This window comes from Salmo salar, chromosome 18 (genome assembly GCF_965601325.2).
Source record: "Salmo salar chromosome 18, fSalSal1, whole genome shotgun sequence".
NCBI classification, from domain to species: Eukaryota; Metazoa; Chordata; class Actinopteri; order Salmoniformes; family Salmonidae; genus Salmo; species Salmo salar.
Genome location: NC_138308.1, coordinates 47,447,501 through 47,475,468, shown reverse-complemented (window position 1 = coordinate 47,475,468; position 27,968 = coordinate 47,447,501). Strand labels below are relative to the sequence as shown.

Sequence of the window (27,968 nt, the reverse complement as noted above, 5' to 3'; positions counted from 1 at the left end):
CGTTGGTAACCAGTTTATAACGGCAATAAGGCACCTCGGGGGTTTGTGATATATGGCCAATATACCACGGATAAGGGCCGCGTTGCATCGTGCTTAAGCACAGCCCTTAGCCGTGGTATATTGGCCATATACCACACCTCCTCGGGCCTCATTGCTTAATTAGAGGTCATCTCTGAAATGGCACCCTATTTCCTTAGTAGTGCACTACTTTAGACCAGGGCCTAATAGGGTAGTAGTGCACTACTTTAGACCAGGGCCTAATAGGGTAGTAGTGCACTACTTTAGACCAGGGCCTAATAGGGTAGTAGTGCACTACTTTATACCAGGGCCTATAGGGTAGTAACAGAACAGAACAGCAGTTCAATTCTTTCACTGAGTTATAGTGGTATTAAAATATTTCCTTTTAAATACTTAAAATATCCTTATTGGTTATACCTGTGTCTTTCAGTAAAAACTTTTTTTTTTGCTCATTTCACCAACAAGCAAATACAATTATTTAAATGTTAAAGTAATTTATGTTTCTTTGTTTGTAAAACAATGCTCCGTTTTAGACAGTGAAAAAGTTGTTTAAGCACATTACATTTTTTTTTTTTTAATATAGCTTTGCTGCAGTAGTAGTTGCCAGAATTAACAACAAAATTAAAATCAGTATCTCAACCGTCTCCCAACTAAGCAGATGCAAGAGTTAAAAACATCCCTGGGTTTAGGGTCACCCCAAGGTGCTTTGGCGCAGCAGTGTAATAACCCTGTAACCCTTTTCAGTCCCAGCACTTCAGAAGAGAAAACCTTCAGCTTGGATGATGCTTAGATTGACATTACTACAAAATAGCAGTACTGTGAAAAAAAATGTATTCTCCACATACATTTTCACAGTAAATTAACTTAAAAGAGAGTACTGCTTACAATACAATAACATGCATTTGCTAAATGTTTAGAATTAGTAACACATTCCAATAGATGATAGTTCACAGCAGATGATAGTTGCTTTGTTGGTTCCAGTGTTCTAGGATAAGTTCTAGGTGGTTCTAGAAGGAGTTCTAGAAGGACATGATGGTTCTCTGGATGATGTCAGCACACTCTCTGACCTCGTGGTCTTTAATGATGAGGGGAGGGGCCAGACGGATGATGTCACCGTGGGTGGGCTTGGCCAACAGTCCGTTGTCACGGAGACGGATGCACACTCTCCAGGCATCATAGTCTGAGGGGGAAGAAGTGTGAGCGCACACACACACACACACGTCAGGGGTCAAAGCTTCAGCCTACAGAGAAACAATTACAAAACCCAAGCAGGGCTCTAGAACAATTTCTTGTTAAAAGTGAGGAGCACAACATCAAATTTAGGAGCACCAGATAGATATATATCTCTATGATATTTAAATTGATTGCAATATAGCCAATTTGAAGCTCATGTTGTGTAAATACATTTGTTTAGTATAAAAAGCTAAACTGTTGATCTAAAACATCTGACATTAAAATGACAACGTCATTTGGAATATTAGGTTTTTACATTGTGTAAAAGCACTACCTATTGAGATGCATTACAGAAAATGATACACCGTCTCTTTAAGAGCGTTAAGTTAGTTAGTGGAGACATGCAACAGGTCAGTGAGATATCATTATTATAACAAGTTTCCTGCAATTCTACTAATTTTGCCATGTGGCGGAGAGAAATGTTTGCAAATCTAAGTGATTTCACATCAGATACAGCCATACCTTTAGTCTCTTTGATGACGATGGCATTGAGGAGGCCCTTTCCCCGGACGATGGGGACAATCTCTTTAGGAAGCTTTGACAGTTCTGACCTCAGCAACTGGCCCATCTTCTCAGCGTTCTCCGCCAGCTTCTCTTCCTCCAGAACCTGTCAGAGAGGACAACATACTGTTAGGAGGTCTGTTACCACCTCAAATCAGCCTGACTAACCGGTGTCTGTATGTAGCCTCGCTACTGTTTTTCACTCTTTTTACTGTTGTTTTTATTTCTTTACTTACCCATTGTTCACCCAATACCTTTTTTGCACTACTGGTTAGAGCCTGTAAGTAAGTATTTTACTGTAAGGTCTACACCTGTTGTATTCGGCTCACGTGACAAACTTTGATTTGATTTAAAGGGTTCTATTGCAGCCAGTACTTTGTTAACTACATATCCAGTGACCCAACACAGTGAACTAGTGTACGCACAACACAATAAACAGTACCATGCGCAGCCAACAAATCTCATTGATAGTTGTGTACACCAGTATATCTTAGTCCATACTGAAGGGTTTAATGAGAGATCACTTCGTGTGAAAGCGGCGGTTGACCGCGGTCTGTTAGCAATCACTCAGGAGATAGGAGCCCAAGTTCTGTGTTCAGAGCAGATAGGATGGTCCCACTCACTGCAATGAAGTACTCTCAGCTGTCTGTTGCTCTGGGGAGTATCCCGTCTTACTAAACCAGCTAGTCAGATACAGATACGATGACTTGACTGCTTGAGGGAATGAATGAGACACTACATTCTGGTCCAAAATCTCAAACCAAAATCCTGGGCATTAATATGGAGTTGGTCCCCCCTCTGCCACTATAACAGTCTCCACTCTTCTGGGAAGGCTTTCCACTAGATGTTGGAACATTGCTACGGGGACTTTGCATTAGTGAGGTCGGACACTGATGTTGGGCAATTAGGCCTGGCTCGCAGTCGGTGTTCCAATTCATCCCAAACTTGTTTGATGGAGTTGAGGTCAGGACTCTGTGCAGGCCAGTCAAGTTCTTCCACACCTGCCTCGACAAACCATTCCTGTATGGACCTCACTTTCTGCACGGGGGCATTATAATGCTGAAACGAGGAAAGGGCCTTCTCCAAACTGTTTCCACAAAGCACAGAATTGTCTAGAACATCATTGTATGCTGTAGCGTTAAGAGATCCCTTTAATGGAACTAAGGGGCCCGAACCATGAAAAACAGTCCCAGACCATTATTCCACCTCCACCAAACTTTACAGTTGGCACGATGCATTGGGGCAGGTAGCGTTCTCCTGGCATCCGCCATCCGCCAGATTTGTCTATCGGACTGCCAATGTTGAAGCGTGATTGGCATTGCGTATGGTGATCTAAGCCTTGTGTGTAGCTGCTCGGCCATGGAAACCCATTTCATCAAGCTCCCGGCAAACAGTGCTTGTCATGTGGCTTCCAGAGGCAGTTTGGAACTCAGTAGTGAGTGTTGCAACCGAGGACAAACGATTTTTTACGCGCTTCAGCACTCGGCGGTCCTGTTCTGTGAGCTTGTGTGGCCTACCACTTCGCGGCTGAGCCGTTGTTGCTCCTATGACAGTGCCACATTGAAAGTCACTGAGCTCTTCAGTAAGGCCATTCTACTGCCAATGCTCGTCTATGGAGATTACATGGCTGTATGCTCGATTTTATACACCTGTCAGCAACGGGTGTGGCTGAAATAGCTGAATCGACTAATTTGAAGGGGCGTCCACATACTTCTGGCCATGCAGTGTACATGACTGCCTGGACTGATGGATAGCTGAATCTGTCCATAGCCAAATAACTAGCTAGCTAACTAGCTGAATCTGTCCATAGCCAAATAACTAACTAGCTGAATCTGTCCATAGCCAACTAACTAACTAGCTGAATCTGTCCATAGCCAACTAACTAACTAGCTGAATCTGTCCATAGCCAACTAACTAACTAGCTGAATCTGTCCATAGCCAACTAACTAACTAGCTGAATCTGTCCATAGCCAACTAACTAGCTGAATCTGTCCATAGCCAACTAACTAGCTGAATCTGTCCATAGCCAACTAACTAGCTGAATCTGTCCATAGCCAAATAACTAGTTAACTAACTAGCTGAATCTGTCCATAGCCAAATAACTAGTTAACTAACTAACTGAATCTGTCCATAGCCAAATAACTAACTGAATCTGTCCATAGCCAAATAACTAACTGAATCTGTCCATAGCCAAATAACTAACTGAATCTGTCCATAGCCAAATAACTAACTGAATCTGTCCATAGCCAAATAACTAGCTAGCTAACTAACTAGCTAGCTGAATCTGTCCATAGCCAAATAACTAACTAGCTAACTAAGTAAATAAAAGCTAGCTACCACTTACCTCTAGAGCTGCCATGGCAACGCCACAGGCCAGAGGGTTTCCACCGTAGGTAGAGCCGTGCTCTCCAGGCTTGATGGTCAGCATCACCTCATCATCACACAGCACCGCAGATACCTGGCAGGACAAGGTTTATATCAGAGACTGACATGACCCAGTCCCAACATGACCCAGTCCCAACATGACCCAGTCCCATCAGTCCCAACATGACCCAGTCCCATCAGTCCCAACATGCTGAATAAGCAGAGAGTCAGTCACAAAAGGAAGTGAATTAAACAATGAATATTCATGTATTGATGCGACCCATCCCATACTAAATTATTAGACTGCATTTTTCATTCAGTAAATCAAATGAGGAGTACAACATGGCAGAGAAAGTAGTGTAACAGCGTTGTGTTACTCACAGGGTAGACTCCTCCTGACAGAGCCTTTCCTAGGATCACGATGTCCGGCCGTACTTCCTCATGGTCCACGGCCAGCCGTCTACCCGTACGGGCCAGTCCAGTCTGCACCTCATCAGCAATGAACAGCACCTGGACATGGAACGGAGAGATATTAGTAGAGTCTATGTATGACTGGATCTCTACACTACAGACAGCGCCAGTCCAGTCTGCACCTCATCGGCTATGAACAGCACCTAAACACCATGCAGTAGGAAATATCAATCACATTTCATTTATAAAGCTCTTTTTAAAACAAATCAACAGTTGCCACAAAGTGATTTATAATAACCTGGTCTCTAGACCCAAGCACAAGGAAGCACAGTTACAAGGAAAAAGCTATATCAGTATTTTATTTTACAAAAAAAAAAAAAAATGGACAGATGGAACAATCAACCAAAAGTGTGGGGGGAGAAAATGTCAGTTTCCAAAGACAAAAGATCAACCGTTGATTCTCAAGGCTTAACAGTACAATGTGTGTGTTTGTGTGTTAACGCTGAAACGTCTGGTACTCACGTTGTTCTGAGTGCAGAGCTGTCTGACAGTAGTGAGGTACCCAGCATCAGGAACTACCACACCAGCCTCTCCCTGGATGGGCTCCACCATGAAGGCTGCTACGTTCGGGTCCTGTAGAGCTTTCTGGAACAACCAGCAGCACACAGTCAGTGATAAACACATAACAAGTTACCCATGATCATCTCATCAATGGATTTACAAGGGCTGGAGACACTCCCATACATACATACACACACACATATATATATGTAAAATATAGAAGAAAGGACAATTTCCCCAGACCTAGACTTTGTCTGGACTAAGCATCCTTCAAACAGGACTAGGCCTGATCTGGCTCCAGGAAACTTGGCCTGTAGAGTAGTAACATTAAGGTTCAGTATTATAGAAGGTATAGTCACGTCAGTCCCGTACCTCCAGAGCAGGGATATCGTTGTAAGGGATGAGCCCAAAGCCGGGCATGAAGGGACCGAAGCCCTCGTAACTGCTAGGATCTGTAGAGCTAGAGATGGCCGCCATGGTTCGTCCCCAGAAGTTACCGTCTACAGAGGAGAAGGTTAGCCACGTTACAATTAGTATCCTTTCTTCTATGGTGTTCATCACACAATTCAGGTCTTATCAGGCCTCCTAACCTGTGTTCATGGGCAGTACATATCAGACCTCCTATCCTTTCTTCTATGGTGTTCATCACACATTTCAGGTCATATCAGACCTCCTATCCTTCTTCTATGGTGTTCATCACACAAGTCAGAGTTCCAATGCATTCTGCCACGTTAGGGAACTAAATGAACTCGAATACGATTACAGGAAATATGGAATTCAATAACATTTTAACAAATCTAGCTGCAAGCAGCCATGGCGGGGTTCAAGCCCTATGGCACCACCGTAGCAATGATTGTACTGCACTAGAAAAAGTGTATTACAGGAATCTACAGGTAGAATAGACAGGGACAAACACCCTGTATCTCAGGATATGATGGGAAACCAAAAAAAAGGTGCTGTATATTGACTTACTTGCAAAGATAATTTTCGCCTGATTCTTGGGAACGCCCTTCATGGTGTAGGACCACTTACGGGCCAGCTTACAGGCCGTCTCGCCGCCCTCCACACCTGGTCCACAAAAAGGGAAAGAACATTAGTTACGTCACTACTATAGTTAGAATTGACATGTTGTATACCACGGACCGCCACAGCAGATGTCAGACAGCTAGTGAGCAGTCTCTCCATCCTCCACACCTTGTCGAGGGGAGAGATGTTGTTCTCAGGACGCACTGGAAGTCATGTTGTGTCATGGAACTGGTCCTGAACACCAGATATCAGGCCTCCTAACCTGTGTTCACGGGCAGTACATATCAGGCCTCCTAACCTGTGTTCACGGGCAGGTCTGATCAGGCCTCCTAACCTGTGTTCACGGGCAGGTCTGATCAGGCCTCCTAACCTGTGTTCACGGGCAGGTCTGATCAGGCCTCCTAACCTGTGTTCACGGGCAGGTCTGATCAGGCCTCCTAACCTGTGTTCACGGGCAGGTCTGATCAGGCCTCCTAACCTGTGTTCACGGGCAGGTCTGATCAGGCCTCCTAACCTGTGTTCACGGGCAGGTCTGATCAGGCCTCCTAACCTGTGTTCACGGGCAGGTCTGATCAGGCCTCCTAACCTGTGTTCACGGGCAGTACATATCAGACCTCCTAACCTGTGTTCATGGGCAGTACTTTGTCGTATCCAAACAGAGTGGTGATGTACTCCTCGTAGGCCCCCAGGATGTCGTTGTAGAAGGCCCGGGAGGTCAAGGTGAGCTTGGAGGCCTGGGCGTTCAGAGCAGCGATGATCTTGGGGTGGCAGTGGCCCTGGTTCACTGCACTGTAGGCGCTCAGGAAGTCATAGTATCTGTTGCCCTCCACGTCCCACAAATACAGACCTGGGGAGGAGACGAGACAGAGCAGAGGGGGGGGTTGGGAACAGCTACTGGAATCAAGCCTTGTCCCGAACCAGAACGGCCCATAGGGCAGGAGCATGAGGCAGCTTGATGTACAGTAGACAGGACGTTAGTCTGTCAGGCCTTGTCCCAAACCAGAACGGCCCATAGGGCAGGAGCATGAGGCAGCTTGATGTACAGTAGACAGGACGTTAGTCTGTCAGGCCTTGTCCCAAACCAGAACGGCCCATAGGGCAGGAGCCTGAGGCAGCTTGATGTACAGTAGACAGGACGTTAGTCTGTCAGGTACTAGAACACATGCGCAGATACTCTGTACGAGTGCGTTTGAGAGCAATGATCACAATAACTGCAGTGCTGTTCGTGGCAAAGCCATAACGCAGTCTACCTTTAACGCCCCGACACATAGTCCACCTTTTAACACAGGATCTCTGTGGGCTCACTCACCCTTTCCCTTCTCCAGCGCCACAGGAAGTGGGTGGTAGTTGTGTGCTCCATACTTCTCCTCTCTGGCATACACCTCCTCAGCGGTGAGCGGTTGGTCTATCTTCTGTTTGGAGGCAGCGGTAGAGGCAGGACGCGTCCCAGAGTGGACAGCTCTGGTCAGGGCCGGGGCAGCGCTCCTCAGGCTGTGGCTCAGTTTGGAAATCATCTTTGTAATTGGATTAATATCTTCTACAGTCTGCAGACAGAGAGACAGAGAGACAGGTGTGTTCATTAGGCACCAAACAGAAGAAAATGGACTGAAACAAGTAGGTCTGCTACAGTCAACACAGGGAGGGATTTCATTTATTTTGGTTAACAGACATATAGAACAAAATGTGGACCCAGAGGATATCACTTGAAAGTATTATTTAAAACGCTCGTTTCCAAAGTGGAAAACAATAACAAATATAATGATTTAAAAAAAGAGAAGACAAAATGACAAACAACCATAAATACATTCATTTATATTGACATCAAAAAGTGGCACTAGTCACTGTACTTCTCCCTAACCTTAAAAATCTAATTTTGACCTTAAAAAAATATATATATTGTCACGTCCTGACCAGTAAAGGGGTCATTTGTCATTGTAGTATGGTCAGGGCGTGTTGTTTTTGTGTGTTTTGTGTGCTTCTACACATGCATTGCTTGCTGTTTGGGGTTTTAGGCTGGGTTTCTGTACAGCACTTTGCACTTTGAGATATCAGCTGATGTAAGAAGGGCTATATAAATACATTTGATTTGATTTGTTTTGGGGTTGGTTTGTTTCATGGGGATTTGTTCTAGTTTTCATTTTCTATGTTCATTTTCTATGTGTGGCCGATTATGGTTTCCAATCAGAGGCAAGTGTCTTTCGTTGTCTCTGATTGGAAGCCATACTTAGGCAGCCTGTTTTTTTTTCCTGTGGGTTGTGGGTGGTTGTTTTTTCGTATAGTCAATGTTACCTTACGGAACTGTCGTGTGTCATTTTGTTATTTTTTGTTTAAGTGTTCACTTTACTTTAATAAAAAGAAGATGAGCACTCAACACGCTGCTCTTTGGTCCCCTTTCATCGATCGCATATATATACATATATATATATATATATTTTTTTTTCATTGCACATCTTACCCATTATTCACATAGATACACCTGACCAGCAGTAGGGGGCAGAAGGGGCAGTGGGATGGTTTCTCTTAGACAACCTTGTCCAAATGAAAAGCTTTTAAAGCCATTTCTACTGTTTTCCTTTGCTTGATCTCCAAGGGGAGGTTATTCCATAGACAAATGCCTGTATAGAAAAACGTGCTCCTCGCGGTACTGTTTACACTTGGGATTTTACAAGACATAAACACTGACTCTGGTATTGTAACGGTGTTGGTTATAGACCATATCAATGTGGTTTTTCCATATAACCTGGGGAACGATCATTTAAGATGTCAAACATATAATGAAGTTTAAGTTGATCCACTCTGGTCTCCAAAGGCAACAAGCCCACCTCCCAGAACTCCTGTACTCCTATGTAGGTCTTATTCAGCATATACCTGATAACATTATGTGGGTCCTAGTGGGGACATTCAGCATATACCTGATAACATTATGTAGGTCCTAGTGGGGGGGGGGGGGGGGGGACGGGCATTCAGCATATACCAGATAACATTATGTGGGTCCTAGTGGGGGGGGGGGGGGGGGGACATTCAGCATATACCGGATAACATTATGTGGGTCCTAGGGGGGACATTCAGCATATACCAGATAACACTATTTTGCATGACCTGGATTATCTTGTTCAGCTGTTTTGATAGCCCACTATACCAAGCAGAGCAGGCATAATCAAAATGACACTGAATCAAGGTTGAGACAAGCAGTTTCTTAACTTTGATGTTAAAATATATATATAGTGTTACAATAAAAATAATTCAATTTGTTCCGTCATTTTAGATATTTTTATGTAGGTCCTAGTGGGGGGGGGGGGGGGGGAGACGACATTCAGCATATACCAGATAACATTATGTGGGTCCTGGGGGGACATTCAGCATATACCGGATAACATTATGTGGGTCCTGGGGGGACATTCAGCATATACCGGATAACATTATGTGGGTCCTAGGAGGGACATTCAGCATATACCTGATAACATTATGTGGGTCCTATTGGGGGGGGGGGGGGGGGGGGACATTCAGCATATACCAGATAACATTATGTGGGTCCTGGGGGGGACATTCAGCATATACCGGATAGTGTTACAATAAAAACAATTACATTTGTTCCGTCATTTTAGATTATTTTTTTTGTTGCAGCAATCAGGTCTCCAGAAAGGAAGGGATTGATCTAGGGACACACCAAGATAAGTTACTTGTTTTAGATTCAATCTCCTCGCCTGCACAGTTTACCCTTTATCTTGTTAGCCCTAAGCAATCTACGTTTTGTTCCAAACAAAATTGATTGTTTTTCGCAAATATAGCGACAAATTTGTCATCAGTCAACCAATCTCAAAAAATTCTAAAAAATAAAATTCCTTACTCAGGGTCTCCTCTAAGTAAACTGTATCCTTCCCTGATACCAGTTTGGCTGAATCATCAGCATAAATCAGGAGTTTGCACTTTACTGCATCTGGCAGATCATTAACGTATATAAGAAATTAGAGTGGCCCTAAAACAGATCCCTGGGGTAGTCAACGGGATATTTCTTAGGCCTCTGACAGAACATCTGTTCTGTTCTGTTGGTCAGATGAGACCTAAACCAATTCACTGCTACATCATTTAGACCCATGCATTTCAGTTTCATCAGGAGAATATCATTGGTCGGTCCACAGTGTCAAAAGTTCCACAGTGTCTAGTTCCCCCTTCTCACTTTCCTGCTTAATGTGGTCAAAAAGGTGGATAACACAAGTATCAGTGGAATTAGCTGTTCTAAAGCCAGATTGGAATACAGAAAGAAGTTTGTTCTACAGAAGGTATCCCTCAAGTTGATTAAAAACAAATCTCTCAACTTTGGATAAGGTGCTGAGGATCAACACAGGCCTGTAGTTTAGTAAAAAAAATGTTTACTGCTCTTGCAGAACCACCTGGGAAATTTACCACTACTAATAGAAAAGGCTTACAATATGGGTTATCATTTTAGCAGTGACACAAGCACTATCCTTTATTAATCTTGCAGGAAAGTTAGAGCCCAGTTGCTTTGTTAGTGCTCATTGGGCTATGTGGGATGCAAGCGTCCCACCCCTGGTACACCCTATCAACAACAGGTGAAATATCAAGAGCGCCAAATTTGAAAACAATTAAATGTCATAATTCAAATTTCTCAAACATACAACTATCTTACACCCTTTGAAAGATAAACATCTCCTTAATCTAACCACGTTGTCCGATTTCAAAAAGGCTTTACGGCGAAAGCATAAAGTTAGATTATGTTAGGACAGTACATTGAAAATAACTGTGTGTAATGTTTTGTTAATGCAAAGACACGCGTCACCAAAAGCAGAAAACCAGCTAAAATTATGCACTAACCTTTGACAATCTCCATCAGATGACACTCCTAGGACATTATGTTAGACAATACATGAATTTTTTGTTCTATCAAGTTCATATTTATATCCAAAAACAGCGTTTTACTATGGCGTTGATGTTGAGGAAATCTTTTCCCTCCAATAACCGCCAGTCAATCAACACAACAAATTAAATAATTACTATTCGAAAACATTAGTAAAATATTATATTGTTATTCAAAGAATTATAGATTTACATCTCTTGAACGCAACCGGATTGCCAGATTTAAAAATAACCTTACTGGGAAATCACACTTTGCAATAATCTGAGCACTGCGCCCAGAAAAAGACGCTTTGCGATACAGACTAACCGCCATGTTGGAGAGATCTAAAATCGAAAATACTATGTAAATAATCCATTACCTTTGATTCTCTTCATCAGATGTCACTTCCAGGAATCCCAGGTCCATAACAAATGTAGTTTTGTTCGAAAAAGCTCATAATTTATGTCCAAAAAGCTCCGTGTCGTTAGCACATGAACTAAGCCCGTCGGACTTGTCTTCATGAAAGAGGGGGAAAAAAATATTTACGTTCGTTCAAACATGTCAAACGTTGTATAGCATAAATCATTAGTGCCTTTTTCAACCAGAACATGAATAATATTCAAGGCGGACGATTGCATTCTCTTTTAAAACGTATTGGAACGAGAGTACCCAACATGAACTCGAGCGCCAGAGTCTTATCGGCCACCACCGTTCCAAGGCTCTTGTTCGGTCAGATCTCACAGTAGCAGATTCAAACCACTTTGTAAAGGCTGGTGACATCTAGTGGAAGCAATAGGAAGTGCTTAACGATTAATAAGCCCGTGTGTTTCAATGGCATAGGCTTAAAGGTAATTCAACACATCAGGTATCCACTTCCTGTCAGAATTTGTCTCAGGGTTTTGACTGCCATACGAGTTCTGTTATACTCAGACACCATTCAAACAGTTTTAGAAAATTCAGAGTGTTTTCTATCCAAACCTGAACAATAATATGCATATTCTAGCTTCTGAGTTGGTGTAGGAGGCAATTAAAAATGGGCACATATTTTTTTCAAAATTCTCAATACTGCCCCCTAGCCCCAACAGGTTATTAAACATAGTCGATTGGAAACGTTGTCCTCTGTTATCATGCACAACTCAAACAAACCATTTGGGATAGGAGGTGTATTCATTAGGCACCAAACGGAAGAAAATGGACTGGGACGTCTCCTAATGAATTGGAATACAGAAAGAAGTTTGTTCTACAGAAGGTATCCCTCAAGTTGATTAAAAACAAATCTCTCAACTTTGGATAAGGTGCTGAGGATCAACACAGGCCTGTAGTTTAGTAAAAATACACCTATCTCCTTCACTGTGTAGACTTTAGCAGACGTCCCAGGACATTTTCTACCTTTTGGTGCCTAATGAATACACCTCCTAGTAGAAGAAAATGGACTGGGACGTCTGCTAAAGTCTACACATGGAGGGAGATAGGAGGTGTGTTCATTATAGGGGGTCACGTTTAACAAATTTGTAATTGTTAACGTTTAAAAACAAAACAATCCCATACCGAAATAATTTTTAGTTATTACAAAAACAACCATTAAAAACAGGTCCCAATCATTATCATAAAGGGACAAATAAAACATTTACAAATACAACAAGGAGAGATGCATCTTTCAAATGATTTGCCATAGATATAAAGCACTCCGCACGTCATCGTTGTTAACAGTTTGAACAACAAAAAAAAGGGAACAGCCAGCAGGGAAGTCCTGTATGGCAATACTTTGAGAAGTTAAATGAGAAGGTGATGAAACGCAAAACATTGGCGAATTGGAATTGAGCTAGACTGGCAGTACAGGACAGCAGTAAGTACTGTCGTTGCTGAGTGGGCGGTGGACAGCAGTAAGTACCGTCGTTGCTGAGTGGGTTGGTGGACAGCAGTAAGTACCGTCGTTGCTGAGTGGGCGGTGGACAGCAGTAAGTACCGTCGTTGCTGAGTGGGTTGGTGGACAGCAGTAAGTACCGTCGTTGCTGAGTGGGCGGTGGACAGCAGTAAGTACCGTCGTTGCTGAGTGGGTTGGTGGACAGCAGTAAGTACCGTCGTTGCTGAGTGGGTTGGGGGACAGCAGTAAGTACCGTCGTTGCTGAGTGGGCGGGGGACAGCAGTAAGTACTGTCGTTGCTGAGTGGGCGGGGGACAGCAGTAAGTACCATCGTTGCTGAGTGGGCGGGGGACAGCAGTAAGTACCATCGTTGCTGAGTGGGCGGGGGACAGCAGTAAGTACCATCGTTGCTGAGTGGGCGGGGGACAGCAGTAAGTACCATTGTTGCTGAGTGGGCGGAGACAGCAGTAAGTACAATTGTTGCTGAGTGGGTGGAGACAGCAGTAAGTACCATTGTTGCTGAGTGGGTGGAGACAGCAGTAAGTACCATCGTTGCTGAGTGGGCGGTGGACAGCAGTAAGTACCATCGTTGCTGAGTGGGCGGGGGACAGCAGTAAGTACCATCGTTGCTGAGTGGGTGACAGCAGTAGGGGTTCTACTAGTTACCACAGCCAAGAAGTGAAAACTGGCTTTATTATAAAAAAAATCACGAAAACAAAAAGTATATTTTTGGTCTTATTTTAAGGTTAGGCATAAGGTTATCAGTGTGGTTACGGTTAGGTTTCAAATCACATTTTAAGAAGATAAATTGTAGAAATAGGCTTCATGACTTTGTGGCTGTGGTAACTAGTGAGGACCGGTAGGTAGGTAGGTTGCCAGGACAGCGGTAGATTGAACTGCACTGCCCCCTAGTAGTTATACACAGAACCATTTTGGGATTGTGAATTCAAGTCATTTAAAAAAATAAACATTTAAAATGATTTTTTTTTAAAAATATAATATTAAGAATTGTTTTACATTTGTCACATCCCTAGTTCATTGGGCACAAAACAGAAGAAAATGTACTGGAACGTCTGCTACAGTCTACAAAGTTCCCCATTTCACTCCGTATCAGACCGTTTTATTCCGTTTCGTTCCTACTGAACACAGCCCACAAGTTAACGATAACAAGAGATCACCCAGGTTCTAGAGTAACATAAAACCTTAAACAGAAGTCTCACAATGGCAATGGGACACGGAGTTCCTGGTAGCTGTGATCACATTGGTCATAGGAACAGATCCAAGATCAGCACCCCCTCCCCTAATTCAGACCTTAACCATCAGGGGGTGAACTCACAAACTGACCTGGCCACAAAGGGTGGTGGGTGCAGCCTGTCCTCGTCCAACCCTGGCCACAAAGGGTGGTGGGTACAGCCTGTCCTCATCCAACCCTGGCCACAAAGGGTGGTGGATACATGCTGTGATAATGATATGCCAGCCTGTCCTCATCCAACCCTGGCCACAAAGGGTGGTGGATACATGCTGTGATAATGATATGCCAGCCTGGCATCAGTATGTGACCTCCACTCAGTGTTTATTCAGCAGGCAGGAAATGCTGAGCTGCACTTCTCTTTCAGAAACAGCTACACAATAGAAGACCTGACCTCTGGATGCCCTGGGTTCACATCAACTAACCCCATACTATTTAATGAACTGTAGTGTTCACTTGTTCCTGACCTTTTCTCTCTCTGATTGGCAGCACTATTGCTATGGAAACAACGTAGGAGTCCAGGAAGGTCTAAGTGAAAGAGTGCAGGCTAGACTGAGTTGGTATGTTGCAATAGAAGGAGAGATACTACACTGCAGTTAAAGAGAACAGGCAATCACATGACTGGAGTCTGATTCATTGATCTAGATGAGATGATCAAGTGACACTACACATTTAATGAGTCTGACCGACACACTGGAAAGTCTTTATAGGGCTCTCTAAGTTACACCTCTTTACACGTGGCTGTTCATGATATTATCAAAACTTCCTAGCTGAGAAATAGGGACAAACTTTACCTATAAAAAACACCAATTAACATTTGACCAATTCTAAGAGCTTGTTGTTCACTAGATAATGAACTGAAGCGTTAAACTTCCAGTTACAAATTATTATTTATTTTTTTAATCACATATTTCCTCTACAGGACAACTAAATCCACGTGGATTGACCAGTATGGAGACAGAAGCTCAACACCACTATGGAGTAATCAGTAATCAACTACGACAGACTAGAGGTTGACCGATTCATAGTTGACCGATTTCAAGTTTTCGTAACAAAAACAATCTGTAATCTGCATTTTTGGACGCCGATTATATATTGCAATCCATGAGGAGACTGCGTGGCAGGCTGACCACCTGTTACGCGAGTGCAGGCAGCAGCCAGGAGCCATGGTAAATTGCTAGCTAGCATTAAACTTATCTTATAAAATGTCACGTCCTGACCATGGTAAGCTGTTATTTTCTATGGTAGACTGGTCAGGGCGTTTTTCTATGTTTTGTATTTCTATGTTGGGTTTGTTTGGGATGATCTCCAATTAGAGGCAGCTGGTCCTCGTCTCTAATTGGAGATCATACTTAAGTAGGGTTTTTTTCCCCCCCCACCTGGTGTTGTGGGATCTTGTTTTTGTATTGCTCAGTGAAGCCTGCAGAACGTGACGTTTGTGTTTCTTTGTTTATTGTTTTTGTATAGTGTTCTGAGTTAATAATACATATTTATCATGAGCACTCAACATGCTGCACCTTAGTATACTCCTTACGACGATCGTCACATAAAAAAAAAAATCTTAACATAATTACTAGTTAACTACACATGGTTGATGGTTTAACTAGCTTGTCCTGTGTTGCATATAATCAATGTGGTACCAGAAATTGTGTCACTTCTCTTGCGTTTTGTGCAAGCAGAGTCAGGGTATATGCAGCAGTTTGGGCCGCCTGGCTAGTTGCGAACTGTGTGAAGCCTGAATTGTACATAATTATGACATAACATTGAAGGTTGCGCAATGTAACAGCAATATTTAGACTTAGGGTTGCCATCCGTTTCAAATACGGAACCGCTCCGTATTTTATCACCGAAAGAATAAACGTTTTTTTTTCGAAATTATAGTTTCCGGATTTGACCATATTAATGACCTAAGGCTTGTATTTCTGTGTGTTTAATATAATTAAGTCTATGATTTGATATTTAATAGAGCAGTCTGACTGAGCGGTGGTAGGCAGCAGCAGGCTCGTAAGCATTCAAACAGCACTTTACTGCGTTATCCAGCAGCTCTTAGCAATGCTTCAAGCATTGAGCTGTTTATGACTTCAAGCCTATCAACTCCAGAGATTAGGCTGGCAATACTATAGCGCCTATAAAAACATCCAATAGTCAAAAGGTCTATGAAATACAAATGGTATAGAGAGAAATAGTCCTATAATAACTACAACCTAAAACTTCTTAACTGGGAATATTGAAGACTCATGTTAAAAAGGAACCACCAGCTTTCATATGTTCTCATGTTCTGAGCAAGGAACTTAAACGTTAGCTTTTTTACATGGCACATATTGCACTTTTACTTTCTTCTCCAACACTGTTTTTTTTGCATTATTTAAACCAAATTGAGCATGTTTCATTATTTATTTGAGACTAAATTGAGTTTATGTATTATATTAAGTTAAAATAAGTGTTTGTTGTTCATTCAGTATTGTTGTAATTGTCATTATTACAAATAAAATGTATATAAATAAAATAAATTATAAAAAAATAAATAAATGTTAAATTAAAAATCTGGCTTTTTTTGGTCCTCCAATAATTGGTATCGGCGTGTAAAAATCATAATCGGTCGACCTCTAGTACAGACGGTAAACAAAGTGAGTCAGTCAGGAGCCAGTTCCATCAAGGTTAATATCTGTCCCATGAGACAATGTTTGATTTGCCACTCTAGCCCGTCCAAATTGGTCATGGAAGGTGATAGGTTGTGGCGGCACCGCCTCCCAAAACACACCCCGTCCAAATTGGTCATGGAAGAAGGTGATAGGTTGTGGCGACACCACCTCCCAAACACACCCCCTGTACATCACAAGCCACAGCTAAATTAAGACCAGGCCAACTCACAGGCCATGTGACCCACCACAAGACCAGAGTTCACAGTCATTCACTAGGCACCAAAACAGAGGAAAACAGACTGAAACAGGGAGGGACTCACTAACTCAACTTATCCAATATGGGGAAAAACTAATTTTATTTTTCCGTTGCAAAATGTTTTTTGCTACAGTTAAGCACTAATGTATACGACCAAGAGTTCACCTCCCTCTATCCCTCAGGTCAGCTGACTACCACAGCAGCAGCAGCATGGCCCAGTATCTATGCCTATATGTTGCTATTATCTATCCTCACAGCTTACGAAAAGCTGTAATTACCTATCAATCAGTCTCACCAGAAATGCATTTACTGGCTACTGGCCCAAGGCTCCTACCCAAGTGTTATAACATGGAGATATTTATGTTATCTTTATTTAACCAGCTAGGCAAGTTGAGAACAAGTTCTCATTTACAACTGAGATAAGGCGGGGGTTTACCTAGCAGAGACTTGTAGATGACCTGGAGCCAGATATGGGCTTGTGGGAACACTAACCCTGACAAGGTGTGTATCAATTTAATATTTTGTTTTTAGAAAAATATTTGTGGCTGATATGAAAGATAAAGTCCTTATGCTTCCAAAACCGTACCGCAAGCAACGAGTGTTAACGTTCAGATTGAGCGTCGGGACTCTTAACAAAACTCCGCCGTAGAGAAGACTCCTTTGTCCAATGACTTATGTGTAATGTAATGAACCCACAGTTATAGCTAGCTCAGGGCAGGTGAATAATCAAAATATAACATTGTTTGGTTTAAGTGATTTTCTCTTGAAGTGTTTTAACAACTCGTCTGGCAAGGCTTCTTAGCCATCACTTGTTCAACAACCAGTGCTTCATTTGAGCAGGATCAGCACCTCTCAGATTTTGACTGTTCATTCCGGTCCCCGCTTGCCCGGATCCGGTCCCCGCTTGCCCGGATCCGGTACCCATTGCGGCATGATTTACTAATTGTTTCACTGTATACATTCTAACAAAAACAGAGTTAAAATCAAGTTGCCTACTCGTTATTTATCCTTCCCCCCCAGAAAAACCATCAGGTAAAAGCATAAGGATCCTGTGTAGTCATCCTATCCTGACACACTGATTCCAGACCTGCTCTCTTATTTGTACATAGAGGTTATGGGGAGGGCCTGTGGGGTAAGTAACTGATCTTGACACAGGTCTTGGTGGTCAGCTAGTGATTTACGTAGGGACATCTTCACATAGGAGACGACTTGCTTAGGCTTACTGAATTTGAAATCTGGGAAAATCAAATTTTAAAAAAATGGACAAGAAAAAGCAAAATCGAGTTTGTTGACATTTTTCCAAGTACAAATATCCAGAGAAAAATGGTGAATCGAACCCGAAAACGAGCCAGAGAACAGTCAGCGCTGGAGAGGAGTATGGGGCAAACTGCTCCTGATGGAGATGCCTTAGCTAGCAGCGCTGCTAATCCTGACAGTTCAGCGTCACCACCTCCACTAGCTAGTAGGCCTACTGGCTAGCAGCGCTGTTAATCCTGACAGTTCAGCGTCACCACCTCCACTAGCTAGTAGGCCTACTGGCTAGCAGCGCTGCTAATCCTGACAGTTCAGCGTCACCACCTCCACTAGCTAGTAGTCATACTGGCTAGCAGCGCTGCTAATCCTGACAGTTCAACATCACCACCTCCACTAGCTAGTAATCCTACTGGCTAGCAGCGCTGCTAATCCTGACATTTCAACATCACCACCTCCACTAGCTAGTAATCCTACTGGCTAGCAGCGCTGCTAATCCTGACAGTTCAGCGTCACCACCTCCACTAGCTAGTAGGCCTACTGGCTAGCAGCGCTACTAATCCTGACAGTTCAAGAAGCTTCTTCGGCTAATTGACATCATTTGAGTCAATTGGAGGTTTACCTGTGGATGTATTTCAAGGCATACACCTCAGAAGCTTCTAAAGCCATGACATCATTTTCTGGAATTTTCCAAGCTGTTTAAAGGCAGTCAACTATGTGTATGTAAACTTCTGACCCACTGGAATTGTGATACAGTGAATTATAAGTGAAATAATCTGTCTGTAAACAATTGTTGGAAAAATGACTTGTATCATGCACAAAGTAGATGTCCTAACTGACTTGCCAAGACTATGGTTTGTTAACAAGACATTTGTGGAGTGGTTGAAAAACGAGTTTTAATGACTCCAACATAAGTGTATGTAAACTTCTGACTTCAATTGTACATATGAGATGAGTAATGTCAGATATGTAAACATTCTTAAAGTGACTAGTGTTCCATTTATTAAAGTGGCCAATGATTTCAAGTCTGTAGGTAGGCAGCAGCCTCTGTCTCCTTGAGCTATTTATGCTGTAACCTACATTGATTTATTTTATTTTAAAATTATATTCCTATATTTGTTATACTGCTACATCGATGTATTAAATTACATGAAATTCGGGTCTTGTAAGCACCACAGTTGAGTATGTTTACATATGACCGGGTGTGCTGCTGTGACGTCTAAAAAAATGTTGCAACACATTGATGCTTTAAAAATGTGCCATCAGAAGTAAGGACTTGTGTCAACCCCACCTCTATATTACAGTATATTGGCGTATCAGTGGCATATAGGCTATGCGTATGGCGGGTGTTCTGCTGTGACGTCTAAAAATGTTGCAGTATAAGGACTTGTGTCAACCCCACCTCTATATTACAGTATATTGGCATATCAGTGGCATATAGGCTATGCGTATGTATGACCGGGTGTTCTGCTGTGACGTCTAAACTGCTATGGATTAAACAGCACCTTGGAGAGCGCTGTCCATTTCACCACCATAGATAGTAAGAGACGTGGCTGTTCACTCTGCGCTGCTACGTTGTCAGCCTTCTTTTTTCCCCCTTCACACGTTCCGGGTAACTCACCTCAGAGCACCCCGCTCTAGCTCTCACTATGTGTTCCGGCATCTCCCAATTCACTAATTAATAAAACACTGTCAACAACCATCTGTCTTTTAAATTAAAACAGGTCGAGCCTGTTGACACAGAGAGAGTACTAATCCTAGCTAGTTAGCATGAAAACAAGTCTAATTTAGCTAATTGCCCGTCTCACCAACCAACCCTAAAGTTATCTGTCACAGTTCATGGAAAATTACCTGAGCGGTAGCTTCATCCTTCATTTTTCCATTTAATATTACCATTTATATTAACAATTTTGACTCCTGACATCTGTAACAGATAGCCATCGGTAACATTAAAAGTTAAAGTCTAAATTGTTAGCTAATATAAATGGTCATTTATAGTTAGTTGCGGGATGAAGCTACCTGAGCCGCTGTTGTTACGAGGTGGCTAGCTACTGTTGCTAGCTATGACATGCTAACTTGCTAGCCAACTTCACCAGTTTGTGCGCTATCGACGAAATATGGTTTATTTTGGGTTGTAAATTGTAGTTTTAACTAACTAAATTCGTCAGCTAAACCAAATGGTATTGCAAACGCCACTTTAGCTAGCTACTAGCTGTAACTACGTTACGTGTTAAAACGCCGCCTAGCAACCGATACCTACCCCGCCTGCTAGAGCTGTATAACCGGAGAAACTCCTGCCACCAAGCTAGCTAACTAATCACTCAAAATTAACTTGTACTTTCACTCGAATGACATTTAAAAAATATTACCTTACCTGTTGAAAAATAACGTGTTTTTTTTTATGTCCAGAAAACCTCAAAGCCACTTGTCAGATCCCCCCGGCGGCCGTGTTCAGTCAGGAGCGAACGCTGTTGTGAACTAGTTCAGCTGCGTCAACTGCTTTAGGTTCGCTTTTTGTGAACTAGTTCAGCTGCGTCAACTGCTTTAGGTTCGCTGTTGTGAACTAGTTCAGCTGCGTCAACTGCTTTAGGTTCACTGTCCTGACCCGCCCCAGATGTTGTCGCTCTATATCTATATCTATCTATTATAGCTATATCTATCTATTATATCTATATCTATCTATTATATCTATATAACATATCTATATCTATCTATTATATCTATATCTATATAACATATCTATATAACATAAACTCATTTTGGATTGAGTGGATATATATATATATATATATCTATATATATATCTATATAACATATCTATATCTATATCTATCTATTATATCTATATCTATATAACATATCTATATCTATCTATTATATCTATATCTATATAACATATCTATATAACATAAACTCATTTTGGATTGAGTGGATAGGCAATATGCTCAGGCAATATCAACAAATCACTGCGATGATGTTGGTTCACATTTCTACGTTTTCATTTGTGCATAAATACCGTCATGCCTACTGCCTATTTGTTTCCTATTTTGTTGTATTTAAAAAAGCTTTTCTGTTTGTTTCTTTTTAAATTATGTTCTTTTGAAGAGCAAGTGTGATCTCTTTTTTTTTATTCATCATAATCAATGGGAAACATGTCAAGGTGTGAAGTTCATGATTTGAATAGCTTTGTCTTCATTTTGCATGTTGAAAAAAATAATATCAAATCGATTAAATGTATGTTTTGGTTATCTTTAAAGATCAATATGATTCTTTTTTTCACTCATCAACTGGCTTCGCTGTTTCAAAGACAGAAATTGACCAATATCCAGCCCTACATGTTGACACAGCCAGTGAAGCTGCAAGAGTTACCTAACATAATCTACGTGTGTTTGAACAGCAGCTGGGCCCCTGGGACATTCAGCAAAACACAGTGGTATCAGGTTTATAGGAAGGTGACTAATCAGGATTGCACAAGAGCCCTATTACCATAAAAATTGTAGATGTCCCTTGAATAGATTGAATCATACATGTATGCTATTTGATAAATATGAAGTGAGGTGTTTAAAAAACAAAAACATGTGCATACAGTATGGTCTGATCAAATCAATCAAAATGTCTTTATTGATAAGTTTAACTAAATGGTCCGATTTGATTGTGATTGAAAGGTGGCAGGATTAGGGGTGAAATACTGTGGCCTATATACAGTCGTTAGTGAAAGTCTAACACATACCCCTTGCACAGTCTTCCCATTCTAAAAATGGATTACATTAGATTTTGTTTTATGCTAGTGTAACCGATGTGAAATGGCTAGTTAGTTAGCGGTGGTGCGCGCTAATAGCGTTTCAATCAGTGACGTCACTCGCTCTGAGACCTGAAGTGGTTGTTCCCCTTGCGTCGCAAGGGCCGCGGCTTTTGTGGCGCGATGGGTAACGATGCTTCGTGGGTGTCAGTTGTTGATGTGTGCAGAGGGCCCCTGGTTCGAGCCCAGCGAAGAGAGGGACGGAACCTACACTGTTACACTAGTCCCGGATGTTTGCGTATCGTGTTCAGCCAATCAGGTTGCAGCAGTTTGCATGTATAGCCAGCTGCGTGGATTCCCTTCGAACGGTCAAATGAAACGACTCATTATCACCATGTGCCGGCCTTCGGAATATATCCAAACTCACTGTTGAGAGTCACTGAGTCTCCAGCATTCACCCACCAGGAGGGAGACACGTCGGGAAAGCAAAAGCTTTATCTAAAATTAGTAGAGGCGAGATTATTATGAAAGTGATCCTTTGTTAAAGTTTAGAATGTATTTTATATAGTAGCCTAGTGGTTAGAGCGTTGGACTAATAACCCGAAAAGTTGCAAGATCGAATCCCCAAACTGACAAGGTAAAACTCTGTCGTTCTGCCCCTGAACAAGGCAGTTAACCCCACTGTTTCTAGGACGTCATTGTAAATAAGAATTTGTTCTTAACTGACTTGCCTAGTTAAATAAAGGTAAAATAAATAAAAATATCTGAATACAAGTTTTGTATTAGTCGTATGTATACAGGATACACATGGTACTGTATATAAACTCTCCAATTAAATGCTTACTTGCATTTCTTGCAGTATTATATCTGAATACAGTCATAAAATGTTCATATTACAATGACTTATGAAGCTATATACAGTTCTAATTTATATTATACCTTAAGTGGTCTTGACAAAGCAAACATACAGTCACATGTGACGCCTTCACTGATTCTGGAGTTTTGGGAGGCTCTTCAAATCAAATCAAATCGAATGTTATTTGTCACATGCGCCGGAATACAACATGTGTAGTAGACCTTACCGTGAAATGCTTACTTACAATGCAGGTAAAGAAATAGAGTTATGAAAAAATTTACTAAATAAACTAAAGTAAAAAAATTAAATAAAAAGTAACACAATAAAATAACAATAATGAGGCTACATACAGGGGGTACCGGTACAGAGTCAATGTGCAGGGGTACAGGTTAGTCCAGGTAATATGTACATGTAGGTAGGGGTAAAGTGAATATGCATAGATAATAAACAGTGGGTAGCAGCAGTGTAAAAACAAAGGTGGGTGGGGGGGGGGTAGAGAACAATCTGGACCAGTAGGAGTGACATTTTTGGAGAAAGTGGAACCTTGAGAAAGGAGTTGGGGGCAGTTGAATCAGTGAAGGTATCCTTTAGAGAACTTTTTGGAGAAAGTGGAACCTTGAGAAAGGAGTTGGGGGCAGTTGAATCAGTGAAGGTATCCTTTAGAGAACTTGTGATATTTGTTTGTGTTTCTTCTGACCAGAGGCAGCAGGCGCTCTGTGTCACGTAACTTGGGTCAAGATCTGTTTCTTGCTTTGCTCTTAGGTACCGCTTGACGTGCAGTAGCAGAGAAAACAGCCTATAACTTGGGTGACTGGAGTCTCTGACAATTTTATGGGCTTTCCTCTGACACCGCCTGGTATAGAGGTCCTGGATGGCAGGAAGCTTGGCCCCAGTGATGTACTGGGGCGTACGCACTACCCTCTGTAGCGCCTTACGGTCAGATACTGAGCAGTTGCCATACCAGGCGGTGATGCAAACGGTCAGGATGCTCTCGATGGTGCAGCTGTAGAACCTTTTGAGGATCTGGGGACCCATGCCAAATCTTTTCAGTCTCCTGAGGGGGAAAAGGTTTTGTTGTGCCCTCTTCACGACTGTCTTGGTGTGTTTAGACCATGATAGATCGTTGGTGATGTGGACACCAAGGAACTTGAAACTCTCAACCCGCTCTGCTACAGCCCCGTCAATGTTAATGGGCCTGCCTGTTTCCTGTAGTCCACGATCAGCTCTTGCTCACATTGAGGGAGAGGTTGTTGATTAGGGCAAAAAGTGAGTTATGCTTCAGTAAGGTTGAATTGTTAGCGTTCATAGCAATAGTTATTAACTGTACCGCAGAAATGGAACGTAAATCACAGAAAATAGATGTTGTGGTGGCAGCTGCAGAGAAGTATTTGGGTAAACAAGATTTGACTTCAGAAGAGTTACAGGGTGTGTTGAGTGGTGGTGTCCCATCCTCCCAAGCCGTTGGCATGGTGCAGGAACAGATAGGATCAAAGTAGTGGAATGGGGGTAGTGGGTTTTAATGAGTGTAGGTGATGGTGTCTAGGGTGCTATTTCAATTTCTTAGAGGAACAGGAATAATAAAGATAATTGAATGTAGGTAGGCTGTGACTGGCCTTACACTCCAGTACAGTAGGTGGCAGTGGAAGCACCTAAAGGTTGGATGCGATCCGCCAGAAGTAGAAGAAGAAGAATCAGCTCTTTCACTGTGTCACTTTTTTCGTCATGGCAGTTACCAGCTGGGAAGACTCTGTCAAAAGTTTGAAAGGTGTGATTTTAGACATGTGCGGCGTGTTATATGATGCTGGAGAAGACGGCGGCTCTCCAATTCCAGGCTCCGTAGAAGCGGTGAAAAGGTGAGGAGGTGAGGTTGGCTACTAGGTAGAGCTATACCCAGTGGCATTCAGAGGACGGACACTGTTTCGGGACAGTGGGTCCGAGTGAAAACATATTAACTAGACTCCTTCAGATAGAAATGTTGCATGTATTTGATTAGAACATGCCTGAACGGGGCAAATCTATTGCCGACCGGCAGCCAGCAGTGAAGCGGGCCGTGTGGTTGTTCTGGTTTGGGGATTGAGCTCATCAGTTTCTAGCCAACTCTTTTTGAGTTTTCACTCTTTTTCGGTATGGCCGAAACCAGTTGGAAAGCTTGCATTCAAAGTCTTTAGACGTGTGGCGTTTTATAGGTAGAAGCAGTGAGAAAGTGAGGTTTATACATCAGCAACGATGGGGTACAACAATTTAGCCTTTAGATGAAATTCATATTGAAATGTAGCAGCAGAACACATGATATACTGCAGAAACAGGAAGCTCTATTACAGCTTATTACAGCTCAACAACAGCTATATGACACTTATATTACATGGGTCGAGTTAGGTTCTGAATGTTGTTTAACTATGGAATGGGGACTCTCAGTGTGAGTCTGGTTTTGGGTCAGTCTGATGTGTAACCTAATGTCAAACATTCAAAACTGGTGGCAAGATTCCTTCAGAGCTGTCACTCACTGAAGCACTGAATACATTATTTCTACAATCCAATAAAATACAAAATAAATGCAATGTGTAAACGTGCAGATCAGTTGAATGTCCTTTCGGGGATGACTCATGCAGAGATTCATTGTAGCTTAATCATTGGATTTGTTTCTATTTCTCTACTGGGGTTGTTTTTTGGTTCAGAGTCAAGTAGAGAATGTGGTTTTACTGTATCTGTTCTGCTGTCTACCAAGTTTATAATGTTAAACCCTATTAGTAATGTATCTGTTCTGCAGTCTACCAAGGTTATAATATCAACCCTATTAGTAATGTATCTGTTCTGCAGTCTACCAAGGTTATAATATCAACCCTATTAGTAATGTATCTGTTCTGCAGTCTACCAAGGTTATAATACCAACCCTATTAGTAATGTATCTGTTCTGCAGTCTACCAAGGTTATAATATCAACCCTATTAGTAATGTATCTGTTCTGCAGTCTACCAAGGTTATAATATCAACCCTATTAGTAATGTATCTGTTCTGCAGTCTACCAAGGTTATAATATCAACCCTATTAGTAATGTATCTGTTCTGCAGTCTACCAAGGTTATAATATCAACCCTATTAGTAATGTATCTGTTCTGCAGTCTACCAAGGTTATAATATCAACCCTATTAGTAATGTATCTGTTCTGCAGTCTACCAAGGTTATAATATCAACCCTATTAGAACAGTAAACTCACCTGGACTTACTCCCAGCAGGTGTATGGAGGAATAGTATCCTTGATTAAAACGGAAGAACTCCAACCCACTGGTAATCAAACCCCATCCCATGGATACATTTGCATAGCGCATATAAGGAAGTGTTTGGTGAATGAGATTAATGAGGTTATCAAAATGTCTTGATTAAATCCCATAACGCAAAAAAAAAAAAAATAATAATTTACATTCGACTTGTGTTTTCATACTATCACTGACTGTGTTGAGGAACATTTCCTGACTATGACTTGAGATATGTGGTTGTCTCACCTAGCTAATTTAGGATGAATACACTTACTGTAAATCGCTCTGGATAAAGAACATCTGCCAAATAACAAAAAATGTTAAATGTAAAAAACGATTATGTCAAAATCTTTCTCCGTACAGGCTAAAGGCCTCGGACCTACAGCTGCGTTTCTGTACCAACGAGACCCAGGCCACACGGGAGGTGTTTGTAGCCAAGCTGCAGAGGATGGGCTTTGATATCTCTGTGTGTGAGGTGTTCTCCCCAGCCCCGGCTGCCGTGGCTGTCCTGAAGGAGAGGGGGCTACGACCCCACCTCCTGGTCTACGATGGTAATGAATTCATCATGTTAATGATTTTTAAATCTAACCTTTTATTTATTAACTAGGCAAGTCAGTTTAAGAACAAATTCTTATTTACAATGACGGGCCTACACCTGCCAAACCCGGACGACGCTGGGCCAATTGTGCGTCGCCCTTCGGGACTCCCAATCATGGCCGGTTGTGATACAGCCTGGAATTGAACCAAGGTGTCTACAGTGATGCCTCAAGCACTGAGATGGAGTGCCTTAGACCGCTGTGCCACTCGGGAGCCCCCAAATGATGTTTATTGTACATTAAGAGAATCTTTCCACAGCTCACAAGTTTCATACACCCACAGCTACTCTTACAGTGGGGGAAAAAAGTATTTGATCCCCTGATGATTTTGTACGTTTTCCCACTGACAAAGAAATGATCAGTCTATAATTTTAATGGTAGGTTTATTTGAACAGTGAGAGACAGAATAACAACCAAAAAATCCAGAAAAATGCATGTCAAAAATGTTATAAAATGATTTGCATTTTAATGAGGGAAATAAATATTTGACCCCCTCTTAATCAGAAAGATTTCTGGCTCCCAGGTGTCTTTTATACAGGTAACGAGCTGAGATTAGGAGCACACTCATAAAGGGAGTGCTCCTAACCGCAGCTTGTTACCTGTAAAAAAGACACCTGTCCACAGAAGCAATCAATCAATCAGATTCCAAACTCTCCACCATGGCCAAGACCAAAGAGCTCTCCAAGGATGTCAGGGACAAGATTGTAGACCTACACAAGGCTGGAATGGGCTACAAGACCATCGCCAAGCAGCTTGGTGAGAAGGTGACAACATTTGGTGCGATTATTCGCAAATGGAAGAAACACAAAAGAACTGTCAATATCCCTCAGCCTGGGGCTCCATGCAAGATCTCACCTCGTGGAGTTCAATGATCATGAGAACGGTGAGGAATCAGCCCAGAACTACACGGGAGGATCTTGTCAATGATCTCAAGGCAGCTGGGACCATAGTCACCAAGAAAACAATTGGTAACACACTACGCCGTGAAGGACTGAAATCCTGCAATGCCTGCAAGGTCCCCCTGCTCAAGAATACATATACATGCCCGTCTGAAGTCTGCCAATGAACATCTGAATGATTCAGAGGTCAACTGGTGAAAGTGTTGTGGTCAGATGAGACCAAAATGGAGCTTTTTGACATCAACTCAACTCGCCGTGTTTGGAGGAGGAGGAATGCTGCCTATGACCCCAAGAACACCATCTCCACCGTCAAACATGGAGGTGGAAACATTATGCTTTGGGGGTGTTTTTCTGCTAAGGGGACAGGACAACTTCACCGCATCAAAGGGATGATGG

The 27,968-nt window shown here is 42.2% G+C and overlaps 2 protein-coding genes across 5 annotated transcripts in view; one reads left to right on the top strand and one right to left on the bottom strand.

Moving 5' to 3' along the window:
* Window positions 1–576: 576 nt before the first annotated feature.
* On the bottom strand, window positions 577–20,779 carry LOC106577392 (ornithine aminotransferase, mitochondrial). 2 transcript variants are annotated; one of them, XM_045701176.2, is made up of 10 exons: window positions 20,605–20,779; window positions 7,424–7,658; window positions 6,737–6,961; window positions 6,061–6,156; window positions 5,461–5,588; window positions 5,050–5,172; window positions 4,498–4,626; window positions 4,097–4,210; window positions 1,714–1,858; window positions 577–1,198 (listed from the first exon to the last, which is right to left on the bottom strand). In XM_045701176.2, the coding sequence occupies exons 2-10, from the start codon at window positions 7,626–7,628 to the stop codon at window positions 1,038–1,040; spliced, it is 1,326 nt and encodes a 441-aa protein (XP_045557132.1). In that variant the 5' UTR covers window positions 7,629–7,658; window positions 20,605–20,779; the 3' UTR covers window positions 577–1,037. The 2 variants fall into 2 exon arrangements, with proteins under 2 accessions (XP_045557132.1, XP_045557130.1); XM_045701174.2 differs by having other exon boundaries at window positions 20,600–20,732.
* A 1,538-nt stretch (window positions 20,780–22,317) lies between these two features.
* The window catches only part of LOC106577390 (phospholysine phosphohistidine inorganic pyrophosphate phosphatase), a 124,088-nt gene continuing 118,437 nt past the window's right edge, over window positions 22,318–27,968 (top strand). For 2 of the 3 annotated variants that reach the window (XM_045701173.2, XM_045701172.2), the window contains exons 1-2: window positions 24,499–24,678; window positions 26,441–26,628. In XM_045701173.2, coding sequence (XP_045557129.1) covers window positions 24,548–24,678; window positions 26,441–26,628 — 319 coding nt within the window. In that variant the 5' untranslated portion in view covers window positions 24,499–24,547. Of the gene's footprint in view, window positions 22,607–24,498; window positions 24,679–26,440; window positions 26,629–27,968 lie in introns of those variants that run through there. The other variant, XM_082964997.1, reaches the window with a different exon arrangement.

Excerpts from the sequence above, each read along its gene's own strand:
- LOC106577392 (XM_045701176.2), bottom strand. The coding sequence starts at position 7,628 with ATGATTTCCAAACTGAGCCACAGCCTGAGGAGCGCTGCCCCGGCCCTG. Across the intron at positions 6,157-6,736 it reads AGTACTGCCCATGAACACAG|GTGTGGAGGGCGGCGAGACG; the intron begins GTTAGGAGGTCT and ends TTTGTGGACCAG. Across the intron at positions 5,173-5,460 it reads ACGATATCCCTGCTCTGGAG|AAAGCTCTACAGGACCCGAA; the intron begins GTACGGGACTGA and ends TGGTTGTTCCAG.